This window comes from Scyliorhinus torazame, chromosome 15 (assembly GCF_047496885.1).
Source record: "Scyliorhinus torazame isolate Kashiwa2021f chromosome 15, sScyTor2.1, whole genome shotgun sequence".
In the NCBI taxonomy this organism is placed as follows: Eukaryota; Metazoa; Chordata; class Chondrichthyes; order Carcharhiniformes; family Scyliorhinidae; genus Scyliorhinus; species Scyliorhinus torazame.
The window spans coordinates 80232691-80256360 of NC_092721.1; the positions used below are offsets into that span (position 1 = coordinate 80232691).

Consider the following 23670-nt stretch of genomic DNA (forward strand, 5'->3'; position numbering starts at 1 on the left):
CAGATCGAAATGGAGGAAGTAGTGAAAGGAATTAGGAGCATGCAGGCGGGGAAGGCCCCGGGACCGGATGGATTCCCAGTTGAATTTTACAGGAAATATGTGGACTTGCTCGCCCCGCTACTGATGAGAACTTTTAATGAGGCGAGGGAAAGGGGACAGCTGCCCCCGACTATGTCAGAGGCAACGATATCGCTTCTCCTAAAGAAGGAAAAAGACCCGCTGCAATGCGGGTCCTATAGGCCAATTTCCCTCCTGAACGTAGACGCTAAGATTCTGGCCAAGGTAATGGCAATGAGGATAGAGGATTGTGTCCCGGGGGTGGTCCATGTAGACCAAACTGGGTTTGTGAAGGGGAGACAGCTGAATACGAATATACGGAGGCTGCTAGGGGTAATGATGATGCCCCCACCAGAGGGGGAAGCGGAGATAGTGGTGGCGATGGATGCCGAGAAAGCATTTGATAGAGTGGAGTGGGATTATTTGTGGGAGGTGTTGAGGAGATTTGGCTTTGGAGATGAGTATATTAGATGGATACAGCTGCTGTATAGGGCCCCGATGGCTAGCGTGGTCACGAATGGACGGGGGTCTGCGTATTTTCGGCTCCATAGAGGGACGAGGCAGGGATGTCCTCTGTCCCCATTATTGTTTGCACTGGCGATAGAGCCCCTGGCAATAGCATTGAGGGGTTCCAGGAAGTGGAGGGGAGTACTCAGGGGAGGAGAAGAACACCGGGTATCTCTGTATGCAGACGATTTGTTGTTGTATGTGGCGGACCCGGCGGAGGGGATGCCAGAGATAATGCGGATACTTGGGGAGTTTGGAGAATTTTCAGGATATAAACTGAACATGGGGAAAAGTGAGTTGTTTGTGGTGCATCCAGGGGAGCAGAGCAGAGAAATAGAGGACTTACCGCTGAGGAAGGTAACAAGGGACTTTCGCTACTTGGGGATCCAGATAGCCAAGAATTGGGGTACATTGCATAGGTTAAATTTAACGCGGTTGGTGGAACAGATGGAGGAGGACTTCAAGAGATGGGACATGGTATCCCTGTCACTGACAGGGAGGGTGCAGGCGGTTAAAATGGTGGTCCTCCCGAGATTCCTCTTTGTGTTTCAGTGCCTCCCGGTGGTGATCGCAAAGGCTTTTTTTCAAAAGGATTGAGAAGAGTATCATGAGTTTTGTGTGGGCCGGGAAGACCCCGAGAGTGAGGAAGGGATTTTTTGCAGCGTAGTAGGGATAGGGGGGGGCTGGCACTACCGAGCCTAAGTGAGTACTACTGGGCCGCCAATATCTCAATGGTATGTAAGTGGATGGGAGAAGAGGAGGGAGCGGCGTGGAAGAGATTGGAGAGGGCGTCCTGCAGGGGGACTAGCCTACAAGCTATGGTGACGGTGCCGTTGCCGTTCTCACCGAAGAAATACACCACAAGCCCGGTGGTGGTGGCTACTCTGAAAATTTGGGGGCAGTGGAGACGGCATAGGGGAAAGACGGGAGCCTCGGTGTGGTCCCCGATAAGAAATAACCATAGGTTTGCTCCGGGGAGAATGGATGGGGGATTTGGAACATGGCAAAGAGCAGGAGTAACACAATTGAGAGATCTGTTTGTAGATGGGACGTTTGCAAGTCTGGGAGCGCTGACAGAAAAATATGGATTGCCCCAGGGGAATGCATTCCGGTATATGCAACTGAGGGCTTTTGCGAGGCAACAGGTGAGGGAATTCCCGCAGCTCCCGACGCAGGAGGTGCAGGACAGAGTGATCTCAAAGACATGGGTGGGGGACGGTAAGGTATCAGACATATATAGGGAAATGAGGGACGAGGGGGAGATTATGGTAGATGAGCTGAAAGGGAAATGGGAAGAAGAGCTGGGGGAGGAGATTGAGGAGGGGCTGTGGGCTGATGCCCTAAGTAGGGTAAACTCATCGTCCTCGTGTGCCAGGTTAAGCCTGATACAATTTAAGGTGTTACACAGGACGCATATGACTGGAGCACGGCTCAGTAAATTTTTTGGAGTCGAGGATAGGTGTGCGAGATGCTCGAGAAGCCCAGCGAATCACACCCACGTGTTCTGGTCATGTCCAGCACTACAGGGGTTTTGGGTGGGGGTAACAAAGGTGCTTTCGAAGGTGGTGGGGGTCCAGGTCGAACCAAGCTGGGGGTTGGCTATATTCGGGGTTGCAGAAGAGCCGGGAGTGCAAGAGGCGAAAGAGGCTGATGTTTTGGCCTTTGCGTCCCTAGTAGCCCGGCGCAGGATACTGTTGATGTGGAAGGAAGCCAAGCCCCCAGGTGTGGAGACCTGGATAAATGACATGGCAGGGTTTATAAAGCTGGAACGGATTAAGTTCGTCCTAAGGGGATCGGCTCAAGGGTTCACCAGGCGGTGGCAACCGTTCGTCGAATACCTCACAGAAAGATAGAGGGAATGGAAAAGAAGAAGACAGCAGCAGCAACCCGGGGGGGGGGGGAGGAACCAGAAGGACTCTCAGGGATGTTAGTGTATAAGTATAATATGTATAGGTTGTTATAGGTAATTGTATACTGGACGGCTGAATTGTATTTTTTGGAGGGTATTTATTTGGGACAAGGCAGTTGCCATTTAGTTTTTTTTTAAAATTTTGATGTTGTTTATATATTATTTATTTCTTGTTTAAAAAAACTGGCCATTGTTATTTATATTGTTATATTACTGTGTGAAAGATCACAATGTACTGTTATGGTTGGCCAAAAATTTTGAATAAAATATATATATTTTTTAAAAATTCTGTTGGCGTATTCTCCTTTTGTGAGCGTCGTGGGGGCTCTTGCAGATTTTGCCATTTTCCAGACACATTGATTGACTGGATCAAAGGATAGGTTGTGGGAATCCATAAAGTCTATTCCTAAAATGTGTTCTGTGTGGGGTAGATCGACTAAGACTACGGGGTGCTTGGTGGTGATGGTGCCGATTTGAATGGGTATAGGGGCTGTGATGTGTCCCTGCTGTGAGTGGCCTGTAAAGCCGCTGAGGGTGATTGTGGCTGTAGTGGGCCACGTGTCCTTTTGAAACATGGTGGAGGAATTTATTGTGGTGCGGGACCCTCCTGTGTCCCAGAGAAGTTCGATGGGCTGTCCCCGAATTCTTGCTGCAACTACCGGTCGTCCGGACCTATCCCAAAGGGTGTCGCAGACCCAACTGGGGGAGCCCGAACACCGTCAGTCCGTTCCGTTCAGGTCCGTCTGATCTGAACGGGTGCTCACACTATGTATGGGCTCTGTCTTATTCTTAATCAGAGTGACCGTCTGCTGGGCTCTCTGTGGCTTTCGTGGGGCATTGCACTCTTTTGCAAAGTGTCCTAAATGGCCACAGTTGTAACACTCCTGTGACTTTTGTGGGGGGCTGTTCTTTCCTTCATTTACCCATGCGGGGTTCTGGTGTGATTTTATTGCTTGTATGTCTGCTTCTGCCTGCTTTTCTTCGGGATTTTTAACTGCGGGTTTGTTTTGTACAGACTGCTCCCAGGCGCGGGACAATCTTTTTACGACCCATATCTCATTATGATCCTCCTCTGAGGGATCATAATTCGCACAAGCTTTTTGTCCTGTTTCTGTGGCATGGGAGATAAGGGTGCGGGTCCATTTGGCCATGTTGTCTGGGGACAAATGGACGCGGTCTAAGTCTCCCAAAACTGCTGCAAAGTGGATCCACAGGTGTCCAGCAAACGCTGTGGGGTGCTCAGTTTTCTTTTGCCTGCATTTGTTGAGGCCATCTACGGGGTCACCCCGGTTATACCCGATTGCGTCCAGGACCGCGATATGCATTTCTGCAAGGGTGCCTCCTCCTACATTCTGTGGGTCGGGAAGGGCTGCTACGACCGAAGGGTCTAAACTCAAAACCGTGAACTTTAAGTGCTCTCGCTCATCCAGGCCGTACATGGTCGCCTGCTGTTTTACTCTGGCAAAGAAGTGGTGGGGGTCTGAGGTGGGGAGGAACGGTGTGATTTTCTCGCACGCGTCCCGTAATTGGGTCACTGTTAAGGGGGTGGTGTACAGAAATTCCGTATCGTCCGATGTGGCTGTGCGGTGGGTGGTGACTGGGTTCATTGGAGCCTGAACTATCTACTCTGTGGGGGGGGTTGGGGCGCTTTTCTCTTTTGGGGCTTTCCCTGCACACATGTTCCCTGAACATATCTCTGCGCTGTCTCATTCAACTCTTCCCAATCAGGGCCGTCTTCCTCATGTAACTTTGCTCCAAAGGTTTCCTGGAATCCTTTTTGGAGTGAAAGCAGAGATTGCAGCTCTGCAATCTGCTTCCGGCACTTTGCGTGGTCTAGTGAGCTTTGTCTTTGCTCCGTGGTGGCAGCATGGAGTGCTCTTAACGCTGCCTTCAGGTCACTACACTGCCTCTGCAATGCTTCTACCTGCTTCTCAGTTTCTTCTCGTACCAGGACTGCATGTTGCATGTCCTGATAGACCTTTTCATACTGGGACTGGAAGCTGCTTAAGTGCGCCATACAAGACTGGTGTGCCAACTTGGCATCATCCACCTCTCCGTCTTTTGCTGCCAACTTCCTCCTCAACTCTACGTTCTCTCTCTCTACGTCATTAACATCGACCTTACTCATTCGATGTATGCTTTCTATCTCTTTCCGGAGTGTCCTGACGACCTCCTCTGTGCCTCGCAATTGTGCCAAGCAGGACACGATTGCTATCGGCTTGCGAACCTTTCCTAAGCTCTTCTTGTGAATCTCGCTCAGGTTCTCCCACCAAGTATGTCCTATACCCCCGGGACCTGTTTCAGCGTTGTTACAGAATTTGCTCCAAAGGGGCCATCCTTTCCCTTTGAGGTACTTCCTGATTTCTTCTTCCCATACGGGACATTGTCCTACTCTACTGCTGCTGGTCGCTGTGACCGCAAATTCCTCGGGGTTCATGAGGCATTACATTGCCTGCATTGCCATCTTTCCCATCTGAATGCTTCTTTTAAATTTGGAACAAGGGGGGACTAAGGCAGTGCTATAATTACGGGTACGGCTTTCACTATTTTCCGGAATACAAACTCCCGACAGTTTTGTCGCAACAAAAAAAATCTATCAGTATTACCTTATCGCCCTGTTAGTTACGCATGCATACACACACTTCCGAATTATGAGGATTGATCAGATCTGCTTGAAAACTTGTGGTTTTCTGTTCCCAATTGGATTTCTAATTCAAATTTTCGGTTCTCCCGGAGTGGTTAAGCCACTAATAGTTCGGCTCCCACCAGAGTCACCAGTAATATGTTGCTAACTTTTGGTTGGTTCAATTGGCTCTGTTTTATAACCTTTGCTCTTGAGTAGCCAGGTATCTTTATGATACCGCCATGAGGTTCAAGTCCAAGTAATGATCAATAACTCAATACACCGATTAGTAAGATTCAAATCAAAGCACATTTATTATACACAGTAATCGCTACTCGTGCACAAATTCTACGTCTAAGCAACTTCTACAACTAACAGGCCTATACTTCGCTTCGGACTGGCCCACCAGGTCAGTGGAACAAATGGCTTTTCGTTCGGGTTCTGAGCCTGCGGGATTCGAAGTTGGTATGGATTGGTAGCTAGGAGCGCCTATCTCGTAGCGAGCGTTGACTTGAGACTTACTGGATATCGGCGGCAGTTGAACCGGTCACGGTCAAGGTTGGTTTGTGTTGCTGGGTGACCCGGTCAAGAAGAACGATATGAACTTGGGGCTTAACTTTTAAAGTCCCCAGGGGCTTACCGCCTTTCGGGGTGGACCCTGTACCTGGTTCTAGGTGATTGGACTTTGTTCCAATGGCTTGGTTCGATTTCTCCAATACTGGAGCGGTTCTCTGATCGCTGGGCGGTCTGGAGGTGTCCGTTAACGTCTTTTGTGTTGGCTCCTGCTGGCGCCGGGGAGTCTGGCTTGGCTTTGTTTGTCCCAAACGTTGCGATTGTTCCCGGGGATCGCACATTAGTATGTAGATGGCTGCTCCATTATTATGCAGATGGGTGCTGGTATCGATGCTGTCTGGGCTTTTGCAGAGTTTAATACACAGTAACTTTCACCTGCTGGTTTCTGCCTGTGTTGACTGAATTTCCCTTCAGCCTTTGCTGTTCTCCATTTTAAATCGGGACTTGGCCAACTCAGGTGGCTACACCTCCCCCGGAGCTGACTCAGACCAGTATACCGAGGACCATGGGGAGTCCACCCTGACAAAGTATTCACGCCCCTATGACACCATTGGTGAGGACATCGGACTCTGACATGGAGACAATGGATGATGCCGCAGCTGTCCGTCTGCCGCCAGAGGAAAGGGGCGAACCACCCCTCAGGCGCTCACATCGGGAAAAACGGGCGCCTAGCCCCCTACGTCTGAGGCCGAAGTGGAGGATCTGGACCCGGCGCAGAAACAAAGCAGGAGACCCGTGAGTCACGAGTACCACGGGGGCTCCTCGGACTTGTGGGGGGTGGAGGGTGGGGGATGACTTAGGCCTGGCGTTTGAGACTGGCCAATTAGAATATGAGTTCCCTGATTGGGGAACCCCTTTCTCTGTATATAACAGAGTGTCAGAGTCTCTGCACTCCCAGTGTAGACAGCAAGCTGAATGCACAAGATTGTTCGGCTGTTGGTTTTGTAAATAAAAGGAATTCTGGTGAAGGGACTTCTGCCTTCGTAAACTTATTACCAAGAATTGGTTATATTAAATAAATTAACATCTCTGCAAAGGATAAAGAAAAAATTGGACCAATATGTTAGTGCCTGAGGGTTTAAATGCAAAATCTTTTTTTTTCTTCTAAACCCATCAAGACAAAAAATGGTGAAGTGCCAAACAGTTGCATTGTGTTGTGCACAAATTCGAGGGCACTGTATTTAAATGTCAGTCGCTGATTGTGGAAATGTTTGTCGAATGTTCGATTCTTCATCTTGCCAACCCTTCTTTTTAAAACCCTCTTTACGAACAAAATAAAAACAAAGTAGAATGTCTTATTACTAGAGTCTTTGGCCATTCAGTAATAGAAATAGAAACTTACAGTGCAGAAGGAGGCCCATTGAGTCTGCACCGGCCCTTGAAAAGAGCACCCCATCCAAGCCTATGCCTGCATCCTATCCCCGTAAGTCAGTAACCCCACCTAACCTTTTTTTTTGGACACCAAGAGCAATTTATCATGGCCAATCCACCTAATCTGCACATCTTTCGACTGTGTGAGGGACCCGGAGGAATCCCAAGCAGACAAGGGGAGAACATGCAGACTCCACACAGACAGTGACCCAAGCTGGGAAACGAACCTGGGACCCTGGAGCTGTGAAGCAACTGTGCTAACCACTGGGCTCTCACATGTAATCAATGCATGATTACACTAAAAAGGAAGAGCTAAACACATGTCTATATAAGATGAAGGAGGCAAGGTAACACATTGGTTAGCACTGCTGTTCGATTCCCGACTTGTGTCACTGTCTGCGGAATCTGCACGTTCTCTCCGTGTCTGCGTGGGCTTCCACCGGGTGCTCCGGTTTCCGCCCACAAGTCCCGAAAAACGTGCTGTTAGGTAATTTGGACATTCTGAATTCTTCCTCTGTACCCGAACAGGTGCTGGGTTGTGGCGACTCGGGGATTTTCATAGTAACTTCATTACAGTGTTAATGTAAGCCGACTTGTGACAATAAAGCTGATTATGGCTTTTTTTAGTAGGATAGTGCTCTCTAACCTCTAGGGGTGTTCACTGATACTCGTGCTTGTAATAAAGAAAGTACCCAAAGCCATCTTATTTTTTTTCACATCACGGCTGAATTTTTGTTTGAGCCGAGGAAAATCTGAGCTGCACACCTCTGCAGCTTGCACGGTGTTGAGACACCCACGTTAGGTGAAAATTGGGAGCATTTCATCAACAACAGTTCTACTGACTACTACAGGTTCTTTTCAGTGAAAGAGATTGTCCAAGTGAACTTTAATTGCAAAACACACCCAATTTTCACCTAACTTGATGTTTCAACATTGTCTTTTAGCACGATTAATACTTGATGAAAAGAATTGCATCGTTTTTCAAAACGTTTCCTATGTTTAGAACTTGCCACATTAAATTATGGCTCAAAATATATACTGTAGTCTGTAACGTGGCTGTTTGCTGGGAGTAATTATTGTTATGATAATTACTAACAATTGTGATATTGAAACTATAAATAAACTTTCTTTACAGGTCACAAGCGATGGGAAGCCGAAAATTATTGACATCATCGACACCACAGGCAGTGGGGATGTGCACACATGTACAGTATTAGAGCCAAAAGATGAGAAAATTATTGGCCTTTCAGGAAGGACGCTTAAGGTAATAATAGTGCACTGTGAAAAGATTGTAATTCTTATGCTATTTATATTTCCAAACAGCATAAACAATATGGGCAGGAGTTTCCATTGGGTTGTGTTGGATTATCCAGTGCAATTTGCCCCCAAATCACTCAGACAAAAGATTGAGGAATTATAGGGGTAAACTGCATCCAGCACAATATAGAGTCTGTGATCATTTGCACTAGTTTTGAAAAAACATCGTACTGGAAGCCAACCCTGTCCATAAAACTGGCCAGGCTCTAGACTGAATTTATTGTAAATAAATGTTATTTCTTTGTATCTTTGAAACTCGTGCTGGATTCTTCATGGCCCTCACAAAACTGGCGACGAGGGTTAAAGTGAATAGCTGTCTACACTGCTGAAGCCACCTCCCTGGATTTTTGTTGGATACAGGTTGGAAGTTGTTTTCTATTACACCATGCCTCTGTATGGACTTTTGGATGTTTTTGATGCTGCGCTGGAAAGCTGGAACCAGTATGCACAACGGATGTGTTACTATTTCCGGGCAAACAATATCACTGAAATTGAGCGCCAGGTGGTCATATTGCTCACTGCCTGCGGCCCGCATACGTTTGAGGTGATTAGGAGCCTTACGTACCCAGCTGCGCCGGACACCAAAACGTTTGATGAACTTGTGAATTTAGTGGGGCAGCATTTTAACCCAAACCCGTCCACGATAGTCCAACGTTACTGGTTTAATACCGTTGAGAGGACCCCAGGAGAATCCCTTGCCGACTTTCTATCCAGGCTACGCAGGATCGCATGCGGAGTACTGTGACTATGGTGAGACCTTGTCAGAAATGTTACGCGACCGTTTGGTTTGTGGTATTAACAATGCGGCTACCCAGAGAAAGTTGTTAGCTCAGCCAACATTGACTTTTCAACAGGCCATTCAAATAGTATTGTCCTGAGAGAGCGCAGAACGAGGAGTGCAGGCGATACAGGGAATGGAAGTCCATACCTTGGGGCGCAACCCCTTCAGTCCGCAAACGTCCCCCTGCGGTACCTTGGGCGAGACGACATTCGGATCGATGCCAGTGGCCATTGGACATTCCTCCCCGAAGGGAGCCTTCTCCAGAACCAATGGATGAGGAGCCATGTCCGTGTCAGACTTGTAGGCGCCGGTCCTGGTGCGCCAGAGGCGCCGTCGTTCCGACCGAAACTGGGACCAGCCCAGCGGCCGTAACTTCCATGTGGATGAACCTGCGGCAACTACTCCTGAGGACGTGGAGACAGAGGATGACTGCCTGAAGCTGCATTATGTGGCAGCTCCCCGTGTGGCCCCCATTAAGGTGACAGTACGGGTCAATGGTCACCCGCTTGAGATGGAGTTGGACACTGGCGCAGCGGTCTCTGTGATCGCCCAGAGGACATTCGACCACATCAAGCAGGGCATACAGACCCTTACATTAACCGACACACAGGCCAGGTTGGCCACCTACACGAGGGAACCATTGGACATTGCAGGAACTACGATGACCCCTGTTGTTTATGGGCGCCAGGAGGGACGTTTCCCACTTAGCGTGGTGCGCATCCATGGGCCCAGCCTGTTGGGTTGGGACTGGTTGCGCATTTGCGCTTGCAGTGGCAGCACATCCTCCAAACAGTTTCTGGAGGGTTGACTGAGGTGCTAGGACGATACCCAGATATATTCCAGCCCGGTTTGGGGAAAGTAAAAGGGGCCGTAACCCGTATCCAAGTCGAACCAGGAGCCACGCTGTGCTATTTCCGGGCGCGCCCAGTGCCTTACACCTTGCTCGAGAAGGTAGAAGGGGAGCTCACTCGTTTGGAAACTTTGGGTATTATCAGGCCCGTCCGTTTCGCTGACTGGGTAGCACCAATTGTACCTGTAATGAAGCCAGATGCCACAGTTCGCTTGTGCGGCGACTATAAACTTACAGTGAATACGGCTTCCCAACTCGACCGATATCCAATGCCTCGCCTAGAGGATCTCTACGCAAAGCTTGCAGGTGGACTCTCGTTCACAAAATTAATATGAGTCATGCCTACCTACAGTTTGAGCTGGACCTTGCCTCCCGACCATATGTAACGATTAATACACACCGGGGCCTGTATGAATATACACGTTTGCCCTTTTGAGTATCCTCTACCTGCAGTATTTTTCAACGCGTTATGGAGGGCATTTTGAGAGGTTTACCGCGTGTCGCTGTCTACTTACATGACGTTTTGATCACAGGGACGTCGGAGCAGGAACATTTGGAAAATCTGGAGGCCGTCCTTGGATGCTTTTCGGATGCTGGAGTCCGTTTACGTCGCACAAAGTGCGTCACTCAGGTGAAGGAAGTAGTCCACCTGGGTTATCGGGTGGACCGCGAAGGTTTGCACCCTGTCGCAGAGAAGGTGCACGCGATTCAACAGGCCCCCGCCCCGACTGACACTTTGCATCTTCGTTCTTTTCTCGGCCTCGTAAACTATTACGGGAAGTTCCTCCCAGTCTGGCAACTACGCTGGCCCCGTTGCATCTTCTGCTAAAGAAAAATCACACCTGGGTTTGGGGTCAGCCGCAAGAAACCGCTTTCCGGCAGGTAAAACAATTGTCGTCGTCTGGGTTACTAACCCACTATGATCCTGGAAAGCCTTTGCTCGTCACATGTGATGCATCCCCGTATGGTATTGGGGCCATCCTGTCCCACAAGGTGGAGAACGAGGCCGAGCGGCCGATAGCTTTCGCCTCCCGCACATTGACTGCAGCGGAAAAAAAGTATGCGCAGATCGAGAAGGAGGGCCTGGCAGTGGTCTTTGCGGTGAAACGTTTCCACCAGTACGTGTATGGCCGCCACTTCACTATCGTGACTGATCATAAGCCTCTGCTGGGACTTTTCAGAGAGGATAAGCCAATACCGCCCATTGCTCCCGTACGGATCCAGCGCTGGGCTTTGTTGCTCGCTGCATACGAGTATTCTCTGGAGCACAAACCAGAACGCAGATAGCGAATGCCGACGCACTGAGCCGATTGCCTTTATCGACCGGCCCCATGTCGACCCCCACGACCGGTGAGGTGGTTGCAACCCTAAATTTTATGGACACCTTGCCTGTCACTGCATTACAGATCCGTGAGTGGACCCAGACGGAGCCAGTCCTGTCAAAGGTTCGGCACATAGTCCTGTATGGCTGGCAGCATAGACAGCTCCCAGGCCAGTTGCGGGCATTTTCCTCCAAGCTGTCAGAATTCAGCGTGGAAGACAGCATCCTCTTGTGGGGGACGCGTGTGATTGTCCCGGAAAAAGGACAGGAGCTGATACTAAGAGACTTGCACAATGGGCATCCAGGTGTGACCAAAATGAAAAATGTTGGCCCGGAGTTATGTTTGGTGGCCAGGCCTCGACGCCGACATTGAGAAGGTGGCCCAAAACTGCTCCATTTGTCAGGAGCATCAGAAGCTTCCGCCGGCCGAGCCCCTACATCACTGGGAACAGCCAAAGCGGCCTTGGGTGCGCTTGCATGCGGACTTCGCCGGACTTTTTCAAGGATCCATGTTCCTTTTATTAATCGACGCCCAGTCTAAATGGCTAGAGGTGCATAAGATGCTAGGCACAACGTCCTGCGCAACAATTGAGAAGATGCGTTTGTCTTTTAGTACACATGGCCTCCCCGAGGTGCTGGTCACGGATAACGGGACCACCCACCATGTGGTGACTGTGGTAGCTCCCGCAGAACTCCTAATGGGCCGGAGATTTCGCACCCGCCTTAGTATGGTTTTCCCGGACATTGGCGCAAAAGTATGCTGCACACAAGAACGGCAGGGACAGGGTTTTTCTCGGCATCGGCCGATTCGGCAGTTTGCGCCCGGTGACCCAGTGTTCGTTCGCAATTTTGCTGGTGGTGCCCAGTGGGTCCCTGGCATAATCTTTCGCCAAACGGGCCCTATATCTTACCAGGTGCAAGTCCAAGGTCGTCTCCAGCGCAAACATGTAGACCACATTCGGTCCAGAAGACTATCCCTTCCAAAGATTCCCCGCCCCCGGAGCTCATTTCTACAACCGCAGAGACCAGAGACAATGGAAAGTAGTCCTCACGACCTTCCTCTGGTGCCTCACTCAAAGTCTGCGCAGGTCGTTACAGCACCGCGCGGAGATAGAGACGCCGAGATGACCGAGGCAGCAGACTCTGACTCCGAGATGGAGACACAGGACGCATCAGAGGGGGAATCCTCGGGCCCACGGGCTGTGGATGTACACCCGTTACACCATTCATCATGGAAGCGCCGGTCTCCGTCTCGTTACACGCCGCCCAATCCAGCGCCTCGTGCAAATGGTGTCCGGCCTGCGGCAAAACGAGTCCGACTCCCTCTTTCGGCAGGGTCTTCGGTGGATTCCTTGGACTTGGGGGGGAGGGATAACCTGCCTGCTTACCGTTGGCTGGGGACTAATGACAATCCCACAATCCTGTGGGAGTATGAGCTTTCCCAATGAGGGGGGCGGAGAAATCATTAGCAGACTCCCTGTATAAATACAGCTGGCCAGTTTGGAACCAGCAGGAAGGAGTAATTTATTGTAAATAAATGTTATTTCTTTGTATCCTTGAAATTCGTGCTGGATTCTTCGTGGCCCTCACAAAACTCCCCAAAGCTCTCCAGTTTCCCGCAGCCCCAGAGTATGTGAGCATGATTCACGGACCCCCGCCCACACAATGACATTAGTAAACAAGTATTAAAGTTTCAAGTCTTTTGAATTTACTGGGAAACTGACTACCATAAACCAACCTAACAAGCAAATGGGTCTGTATATCTTTTAATGTCATTGAGTTATTTAAAATTGGATAATTCACAGGTTGTTGACTGGGCTCTCTGATTAAGAATGCTTGTTTTTTGTGATAAATTAGTTTTCAGTTGTAAATTAGTTTTCAGTTGTATTCGTAAAACTGCACCAAGTTATATCAAGGAGTATTTTTGATGCAAAATTATTTTAAAACTTCATGTTCTGAAATGCTGCCCGATTGCAGCAGTTTGTACAAGATATACGAATAAATTTTTTAATCTCTTTTTTTAAAATTTAGAATACCCAATCCTTTTTTTCCCAATTAAGGGGCAATTTAGCGTGGCCAATTCACCTACCCTGCACATCTTTTTGAGTTGTGCAGACATGGGGAGAATGTGGAAACTCCACACAGGCCCGGGGCCAGGATCGAACACGGGTCCTCGGCTCCGTGAGGCAGCAGTGCTAACCACTGCGCCACCGTGCTGATGTGCGAATAAGTTAGTGGAAATTTGAAAAGAAAAATCTCGGCTCACCAATTGGACTCGGAACAATAAACTTTTGGTCTGTGTGGATGTACAGTTGTGAGGGTTTAAATACCTATGAGCCACTCCAGTCTTAATTTGACATCCTCAAGCTGATTATTCTGGTGCAGGTAGAATCCTAGATTATTTGAGGATCGCATAGCCATGCTTATGCTGTGATTTTAATACTGGACAGGGCAAAAGAGGCCCCAAGTCTGCCTCAGCCACGCGTTGTTAGTTTTATTCTGAGCCACGTGCTAGCTGGCGCTAACTGGCATCCCCATCCCCTTACTTTGTCATAAACCTCAAACACACTTTATATAATTATTTCTATACACACGTACCATACTGTTGTTAATTCATTCTGTACTAAACGTATTATTATTCCATTTATTTACTCCCAAGTAATTCCAGTGAAGTTGGACACATAGCTTACAATGTAAAACAGATCTGTTATATTGATTTCAATACACAAGACCTGTGTTTGATTGAAAACTCTTTGTAGGAAACTCTTTGTATAAATGAGCATTCATTTATATAATTCTTTTCAGACCTTAGAACAGTAATTTCCGTTATTTGTCCTAAACTTTTGGTTTGTCTGTAGATTACCTCTTTTTTTCCATGATTGACTGTTTAGTACTGTTTTAATGTGGAGAAGTTTAGCAGCCAAAATGCACATTGTAAGATTTGCAAATGAATAAGTGTTCAAATAATCTGTTTTAGTGGGAGAAGTATTAGCTAGGATACAGGGCGAGCTTCCCTGTCTCTCTTCAAATAATTCTTGTGTTCTTTTACATGCACCTGAAAGTTTTGTGTCTCATTTAAAAGGCACTGCAGCCTAAATAATGTGCTCAAACCTTTGGAGTAGGGCTTGAACCAACAATTTTCTAGCCACTGTATCATAACTGACATGTTTACTTGCAGGTGGCCACAGTATGACAGTCAATGGCAACTGTTATTTTTAAAATAAATTTAGAGTGTCCAATTCTTTTTTTTCCAATTAAGGGGCAATTTAGCATGGCCAATCTACCTACCCTGCACATCTTTTGTGTTTGTGGGGTGAGACCCATGCAGCCATGAAGAGAATGTGCAAACACCACACTAATCGTGGCCCGGGGCCGGAATCGAACCCGGGTCCTTGGTGCCGTGAGGCAGTGGTGCTAACCACTGTGCCACCATGCCGCCCAGCATTTATTTATATAGATTGAGTCTATAATTATGAATATGGATCAATTTGTGATTTTTTTTTTTTAATCAATCTTTTTTCTTCTGAAGTTTCTATGTCCAAAATAAAGGTGCTGAAGCTTATTTTGCAATAACATTATTTACTGATTTGTCTGTTAACAAAGTCATTAGCTTCTCCAAATAGATGTTTTTCCCAGAATTGTGCCTCTGTGAACTGGCATTGGATTTTTCTGTCTGAACACTTGTAGGGGTTGGTTTAGGACAGTGGGCTAAACAGCTGGCTTGTAATGCCGAACAAGGCCAGCAGCGCGGGTTCAATTCCCGTACCGGCCTCCCCGAACATGCGCCGGAATGTGGCGACTGGGGGCTTTTCACAGTAACTTAATTGAAGCCTACTTGTGACAATAGGCGATTATTATTATTGTGCCCATTTTCTGCTGCATTCGGTGTGGTTTTTTTTTACAAACTTTGCCATAATAATTTTTAAACAACAGGATAAATTTCAAAAACGTTGTTGTGGTGGGAATTATATTGAGTGGTTTTAGTAGCTGATATGTGTGTGTGAGAAACAGTAGTCTTTTGATCACATGTTTAAATGTAAAACTTTTGTTACATAAGTTTGAGAAAGTATATTAAGGGGAGAAGCAAGGAAACTGGGACCAGAAAGAGGTGCAAGAATGTTTTTGTGCTAATAGTCAATTTATTTTTTTGAAAAACATTTTATTAAGGCATTTATAATTTTATATTAACAGTAAACAGTACAAATACAAGTCCCTCACAAGTCCCGCCTCCTCTAAACAATAATCTAACTCCACCCCACCTCTGCTGACAGTTTTCTCCAAAGAAGTCGACAAATGGCTGCCACCTCCGGACGAACCCTAGCATTGACCCACTTAGGGCGAACTTTATTTTCTCCAGTCTGAGAAACCAAGCCATGTCACTAAGCCAAATTTCTGAATTTGTGGGCTTCGAGTCCCTCCACGTTCACAATATCCATCTCCGGGTTACCAAGGAGGAAAGACCAAGACATCAGCCTCCCTCACCCCCTGGACTCCCGGATCTTCCGACACTCCGAAAATCGCCACCTCTGGACTCAGCATCGCCCTTGTTTTTAACGCCATGGACATGACATCTGTAAAACCCTGCCAAAATCCCCTAAGCTTTGGACATACCCAAAACATATGGACATGATTTGCTGGCCCTCCCGCACATCTCGCACACCTGTCCTCTATCCCAAAAAACGTGCTCATCCGGGCCACCGTCATGTGTGCCCAGTGAACAACCTTAAACTGAATCAGGCTGAGCTGGCATATGATGAGGACGTGTTGACTCTGCTTAACGCATACGCCCAAAGACCTGCCTCTATCTCTCCCCCCTTGCTCATCTTCCTATTTGCACTTTATCTCCTCTGTCTGCGTTTCCTCCGACTCCATGAGTTCTTTATAAATATCTGAAACCTTCCCCTCTCCCACCCCCGTTCTGGAAACTACCCCATCCTGTATCCCCCCGTGGCGGTAGGAGCGGAAAGGTCGAAACCTGCCTTTGCAAAAAATCCCGTACCTGCAGATGTCTGAATCCATTTCCAGCTGGCAGCTCAAATTTCTCCTTTGAATCCTTCAAACAGGGGAAGCTCCCGTCTATAAATAGATCCCCCATCCTCTCAATCCCTGCTCTCTGCCATCTCCGAAAGCCCCCATCCAGCCTTCCCGGTACAAACCGATGGTTATTGCCAATCGGATGCTCCCTCCACTCTCTTGTGCTTTCCATTGCCCCCAGACTCTCAGGGCCGCCACTACCACCGGATGTGTGGAGTCCGGGCCGGCGAGAACGGCAAAGGTGCCGTTACCAATGCTCCCAAACCTGTGTTCTTGCATGATGCCGCCTCTACTCGCTCCCATAATTTCCCCCCCCACTACCCATTTCCTAATTCCTAATAATGGCCATATTTGCCGTCCAGTAATAGCTGCTAAAGTTCGGCAGCGCCAGCTCACCCTCCCCTCGGCCACGCTCCAGCAACACTTTCTTCACCTCCGCACACAAAACCCAAAATCACAAAAAGCCCTTGTTTACTCGTTTAAAAAAGGCTCTTGGGATAAAGATGGGGAAGCACTGAAAAACAAACAGAAACCTCGGGAGGACGTCATTTTCGCGGTCTGTACTCTGCCTGCCAGTGACAGCGGGTGCATGTCCCACTTTCGAAAGTCCTCCTTCATCTGTTCTACTAGCCGAGTCAAATTTAGTTTATGCAACAGCCCCCAGTCCCGTGCCACCTGCATTCCTAAATGACGAAAGCTCCCTCCCACCACTCTGAACGGCAGCTCTCCTAATTCCTCTCCTGCCCCCTTGCAAACATCTCACTTTTCCCCATATTCAATTTGTATCCCGAAAACCGGCCAAGTTCCCCTAAAATCCTCATAATCTCTCTCGTTTCCCCCCCCTAACGGGTCGGAAATATACAGGAGCAGGTCGTCGGCATATAGCGAGACCCTGTGTTCTACCCCCCCCCTCGGACAAACCCCTTCCAGTCCCTTAAAGCTCTTGGCGCCATCGCCAGTGGCTCTCTCGCCAACACGAACAGCAGTGGGGAGAGGGGGCATCCCTGCCTAGTCCCCCGGTGCAATTTAAAATAGTCCAACGTCAACCGATTCGTTCGGACACTCTCCACCGGTGCCTGGTACAACAACCGTGCCCAATCAATAAAGCCCCGCCCAAACCCGAACTGCCCCATCACCTCCCACAAATGGTTCCATTTCACCCGATCGAAGGCCTTTTATGCATCCATCGCGACCATTACTGCTACCTCCCTCCCCTCTGGAGGCATCGTGATCACGTTTAAGAGCCTTCTAACGTTGACCGTTAGCTGCCTGCCCTTAACAAACCCTGTCTTGGTCGTCCCCTATCACCCCTGGGACACAATCTTCTATCCTTGAGGCCAAGATTTTAACCAACAGTTTGGCATCAACATTCAATAGGGAGATTGGCCTGTCTGACCCGCATAGCCCAGGGTCCTTCACCCGCTTCAGAATCAGTGAGATCGAGGCCTGTGACATTGTCGAGGGAAGAACCCCCCACTCCCTTGCCTCACTAAATGTCCTCACCAGCAGTGGGCCCAGCATCTCAGAACGTTTTGGAAAATTCCAATGGGAAGACATCCGGTCCCGGGGTCTTAGCCGACTGCATGGCTTCTAGACCTTCTGCTATTTCTTCAATCCCGTTCGGGGCTCCCAGCCCATCCACCAACCCTTCCTCCATCCTCGGAAACTCCAGCCCTCCCAGAAACTGCCCCATCCCTTCCACCCCAACTAGGGGTTCCGACTCATATAGCCGGCTGTAAAATTCCTTAAACGCCCCGTTCACCCCTGCTGGGTCCAAGACCGTGTTCCCAACTCTGTCCTCACTCTACCGGCCTCCCTTTTCCTTAGCTGGTGTGCAAGCATTCTGCTGGCTTTCTCTCCATACTCATATATTGCCCCCCTCGCCTCCCTCAGCTGCTCCACCGCCTCCCCCGTAGATAACAGACCAAACTCCACCTGTAGGTTCCGCTGCTCCTTCAATAACTTTGCCTCTGGGGCCTTCTCGTATCTCCTATCTACCTGGAGTATTTCCCCAACCAACCTATCTCTGCTCTCTCCACCTTCCTCCTGTGGGCCTGTATCGATATTAGCTCCCCTCTAACCACTGCCTTCAGCACTTCCCAAACCATTGCTGCCGAGACTTTTCCCGTGCCGTTTATTTCCAGATAGTTCTCGATGGACTCCCTCACATGCCCGCACCCCCACTCGTCCGCTAACAGTCCTATGTCCAATCTCCATTGCGATCACTGGCCCCCCTCCTTGCACACCTGTAGATCCACCCAATGGTCCGACACAACAATCGCCGAATACTCGGTATCAACCACCCCGCCAGCAGAGCCCTGTTCAGGATAAAGAAATCGATCCGGGAGTATACTTTATGTACATGTGAAAAGAGAAAGAAAACTCCTTCGCTCTTGGCCGACCAAACCTTCATGGGTCTACCCCACCCATCTGCTCCATGAACCCCTTTAGTTCCTTCGTCATTGCTGGAACACTCCCTGTCTTTGAGCTCGACCCGTCCAACCTTGGATCAATGACCGTATTAAAGTTTCTCTTCCCCCCCCCCCCCCTATTTTCCCTGCCTCACCCCCCCTATTTTCCCTGCCTCAAATGACACCAGTTTATTAATCGGGATCGCGGCCCACCTAGTCTTTAGAGTCCAACCCCGAGTGAAATACCTGCCCGACCCACCCCTTCTTCAATCTGGTCTGATCTGTTACCCTCAGGTGTGTTTCCTGTAGCATTGCCACACCCGCCTTCAATCCCCTCAAATGCGCAAACATGTGAGCCCTCTTAACCGGCCTGATCAGCCCTCTAACGTTCCACGTGATCAGCCTGACCGGGAGGCCCCTCCAGCTCACGCCCCGCAGGCCCGCCCTTCAGCATCCTCCGTCCTCGACCTCCCATTTGTCTCCCAGCAACAATCCCTCCCCTGTCAGTAGAGCAATGTCCCCGCCCCCCTATTGACAGCCAACAATTCTAACCCCTTTAGCAAACTTATCATCTGCTCACCCCCCCCCCCACTGCACTTCCGTGAGCTAGCCCGTCCAGCTAGCCTGGTAGTTCTCTCTCCCCCCCCCCCCCCCCCCCCCATGGCGTCAAACACCCTACCCACTAGTGTTCCCCGCCCTCCCCCACTCGGACATACATATTCAAAAAGCACAGTTCCAACCAAACACAAAGAAAAGACAAAGAAGATCCATCCATCCTTCCCCCACCAGCACCAGGTTAACTTACAAAACTGAGCAACAGCCCAAGAATCAATATGTAAAAAAACATTTCTCCTACAGTTCAAAAGCGAGAATAACTTTAACCCGTCCCAAGAGTTCAGTGTCCTCAGTTACCTGCCAGCCCTTTACTTTTAATAAAGTCCATCGCCTTGTCCGGCAACTCAAAATAGAGGTCCTGATCTTCAAAAGTGACCCATAAACGTGCTGGATATAGCAGCCCAAACTTCACATTCTTCTTGAAAAGGGCCAATTTTACTCGGTTGAATCCCGCTCTTCTTTTGGCCAGATCCGCACCCAGTCCTGGTAGATTCACAACGTGTTGTTCTTCCACTTGCAGCTCCGTGTCTGCTTGGCCCACCGCTAAATCTGTTCCTTATCCAGGAACCGGTGCATTCGCACCACCATCGCCCTCGGCGGCTCGTTCACACGCAGTCTCCTCGCAAGCGTTTTGTGCGCTCTATCCACTTCAAAGGGTCGAGCAAACGCCACATCACCCATTAACTTCTCGAGCATATTCGCCACATAGGCCCTTGCGTCCATTCCCTCGCAGCCCTCAGGGAGGCCGACGATCCTCCAGTTCTGGCGGCAGGATCTGTTCTCCAGGTCCTCTACCTTCTCCTGCAGCTTCTCTGCTGATCCCTCATCAGCCCCACCTGTAGCTCCAGCGCAGTTAGATGCCCCTCATGCTCGACCACCTTCTCCTCAACCTTCTGGATCGCCCGACCTAGGGCTTCCAGCCCCTGCTTCACCCGGTCAATCGATGCCTTGATCGGGTCTAGACCTTCCTCCTTTTGCTTGGCCAGACCCTCCTGAATAAATTTCACCAGCTGCTCCATTGACCACTGGGCCGCTGAGCCAGTACCCTGCACCTCCGCCATGTTTTTCTGTGCTGTGGACTTTACACGTTTCTTCTCTACTCTATTTTTTCTCCTTGTATGACCACTTCTGGTCATCGTCTCCATATACTGGTGTGGGATTCCTCCTCACTGTCCCATCCAATCCTGTTTTTCAAATAAAAGCCTGGAAAAGGTCCAAAAGGTCTGTCACGAGCCAGAGCACCAAACAGATACTTCATGTTAGTTCAATTTTCAAAGATACATCAGTTGCACTTTAAAGCAAACAAATCATTTTGTTGTCAGTTAGAAAAGCTCAATGTGATTTACTTACGTCTGTGAGATGGGAAAATAGGGGTGAATTTTATGGAGCCCACAAGAGCGGGAAGCGTGGCATCAGCGGTGTCTGTATTAGGCATGTTCTGAAATTTTGATTTCCTGACAGCGAAGTTGAGATGCGGAGATGAAAGTCGGTGTGTTTGTTGCGTGTCAATCCTCAGGCTAGCCTTTGGTGGGACAGTGAGGAGTAATACATGTGCATGCCATAAATACTCATTGACGTAAAAGTTAACAAAAAAATCAAGTCCTACCTTCAAGATAAAGTCAGCGGCAATCGGTTCATGTTTGTTGAAAGTTGGTGTGCACCTTGTGCAGTTTTGTCTGAGGTCAGCAGTTTTCCTTGTTGAACTCTTATGGCTCAAGGGTGGATACTACTGGGCCGCCAATGCGGCGATGGTGCGCAAGTGGGTGATGGAGGGGGAGGGGGCAGCATGGAAGAGGCTGGAGACGACGTCTTGTGAGGGTACGAGTCTGGAGGCGCTGGCAACGGCGCCGCTGCCGCTCCCTCCAATGAGGTATACCACGAGCCTGGTGGTGGCAGCTGCCCTCAAGATTTGGGGGCAATGGAGGCGGCACAGGGGGAAAGTGGGGACCTCGGTGTGGACCCCGATACGGGGGAACCACCGGTTTATCCCAGGCAGAATAGATGGAGGGTTTTTGGGGTGGCACAGAGCAGGAATAAGAAGGTTGGGGGAACCTGTTTGTGGATGGGAAGCTCGCGAGCCTGGATGAGCTGGAGGAGAAGTACAGGCTCCCTCTGGGAAACGCCTTTAGGTGTCTACAGGTAAGGGCGTTTGCCAGGCGGCAAGTGGTGGAATTCCTGCTGCTGCCGCCATGCACGGTACAGGACAGGGCGCTCTCGGGGGCGTGGGTTGGAGAGGGGAAGATCTCGGCAACATACCAGGTGATGCAGGAGGAGGAGGAGGCCTCGGTGGAGGTGCTGAAAGATAAGTGGGAGGAGGAGATCGAGGAGGGGATGTGGGCAGATGCCCTAGGGAGAGTGAACTCTTCCTCTTCGTGCACGAGGCTCAGCCTCATGCAGTTTAAGGTGCTGCACAGGGCACATATGACCGGGATCAGGATGAGCCAGTTTCTTTGGGGTGAGGACAGGTGTGTTAGGTGCTCAGGGAGCCCAGCAAACCACACCCGTATGTTCTGGGCATGCCCACGCTGGGGGAATTTTGGAAGGGCGACGCGAGGACGGTGTCGAGGAGGGTAGGATCCAGGGTCAAACCGGGCTGGGGGCTCGCAATATTTGGGGTTGCAGAGGAGCCGGGAGTGCAGGAGGCAAAAGAGGCCGGTATTCTGGCCTTTGCGTCCCTGGTAGCCTGGCGAAGGATTCTTCTTCAAGTGGAAGGATGCAAGGCCCCCAAGCGTGGAATCCTGGATCAATAATATGGCAGGATTTATTAAATTGGAGAGGGTGAAATTTGCCTTAAGGGTATCGGTACAAGGGTTCTTCAGGCGGTGGCAGCCGTTCTTGGACTTCCTGGCAGAACGGTAGACAATGGTCAGCAGCAGCAACCCAGGGGGGAAGGGGAGGGGTGGGTTCTATTTTACTTTTGTTTGTCTATACTGGGGGATCTGAGGGGGTGTATATATTTGCTATGTGTTTTGGCGGGTGTTAATTTATTATTTATGTATAGGGGGAGGGGGCACTGGGTATTGTTTTGTTTTGTATTTCATTCTATTGGGTTCCTTTTACATTTTGTTGTTGATATTTTGTGAAAACTTTAATGAAAATTTAAAAAAAAGATAGAGATGAAATGAAATGAAAATCGCTTATTGTCACAAGTATGCTTCAAATGAAGTTACTGTGAAAAGCCCCTAGTCACCACATTCCGGCGCCTGTTTGGTACGGGAATTGAATCTGTGCTACTGGCCTGCTTTAAAAGCCAGCTATTTAGCCCTGTGCTAAACCAGCCTCTGAGATAGATAGGTTCTTGATTAATAATGGGATCAGGGGTTATGGGGAGAAGACAGGAGAATGGGGATGAGGAAAATATCAGCCATGATTGAATGGCAGAGCAGAGTCGATGGGCCGAGTGGCCTAATTCTGCTTCTATATCTTTTGGCCCCAAATGGGGTGGGGTGGGAGGGTCACGGTGAGGGAAAAGCGGCTCAGTGGAAGAAATGAAAATATATTGACAGAAATAAAAATGGGGTGAAGGTGGAGGAGGGAGTTCACAGTCTGAAGTTGTTGAACTCAATATTAAGTCCGGAAGGCTGCAATGGGCCTAATCAGAAGATGAGGTGCTGTTCCTCTATTTTACACTGGGCTTCACTAATGGAACATTATAGCAGGCCAAGTATGAACACGTAGACTTGAGAGCAAGACGGTGAGTTGAAATGGCAAGCGACAGGAAGGTCTGAGCCCCGCTTGTGGATGGACCAAAGGTGTTCTGCAAAGCAGTCACCCAGTCTGCGTTTAGTCTCTCCAATATAGAGCAGACCGCATTGGGAGCAGCAAATGCAATAGATCAGATTGAAGGAGGTGCATGTGAAGCACTGCCTCACTTGAAAAAAGTATTTAGGCCCTGGATTGGTGAGCAGGGAGGAGGTAAAAGGGCAGGTGTTACACCTTCTGTGATTACTTGGGAAGGTGCCGTGGGAAGAGGATAAGGTTTTTTAGGTGATGGAGGAGTCGACTGGGTATCCCAGAGGGAACAGTCCCTGCGAATTGCTGACTGAGAGTGAGGGGAAGATGTGTTTGGTGGTGGCATCACGCAGGAGTTGGCAGAACTGGCGGATGATGATTCTTTGAATGTGGAGGCTGGTGGGTGAAATGTGAGGACCAGGGAGACCCTATTCTGGGAAGGAGGGGAAGGGGTGAGAGCAGAGGTGCGGGAGATGGGTTGGACACGGTTGAGAGCCCTGTCGGCCGTAGTGGGTGGGAAACAACGATTAAGGAAGAAAGAAGACATGTCAGCAGCACCATTTTGGAGA

General features: G+C 49.3%; 1 protein-coding gene across 5 annotated transcripts in view; it reads left to right on the forward strand.

The window, feature by feature from the left end:
• tpp2 (tripeptidyl peptidase 2) overlaps positions 1–23670 on the forward strand; it is a 248320-nt gene that overhangs the window by 23195 nt on the left and 201455 nt on the right. For all 5 annotated transcript variants that reach the window (XR_011935147.1, XR_011935148.1, XM_072476327.1 and 2 more), the window contains exon 2: positions 8176–8304. Coding sequence is in view for 3 of the 5 variants with exons in the window: in XM_072476327.1 (XP_072332428.1) it covers positions 8176–8304 (129 nt within the window). In the remaining 2 variants the exon portion in view is untranslated. The remainder of the gene's footprint in view (positions 1–8175; positions 8305–23670) is intronic.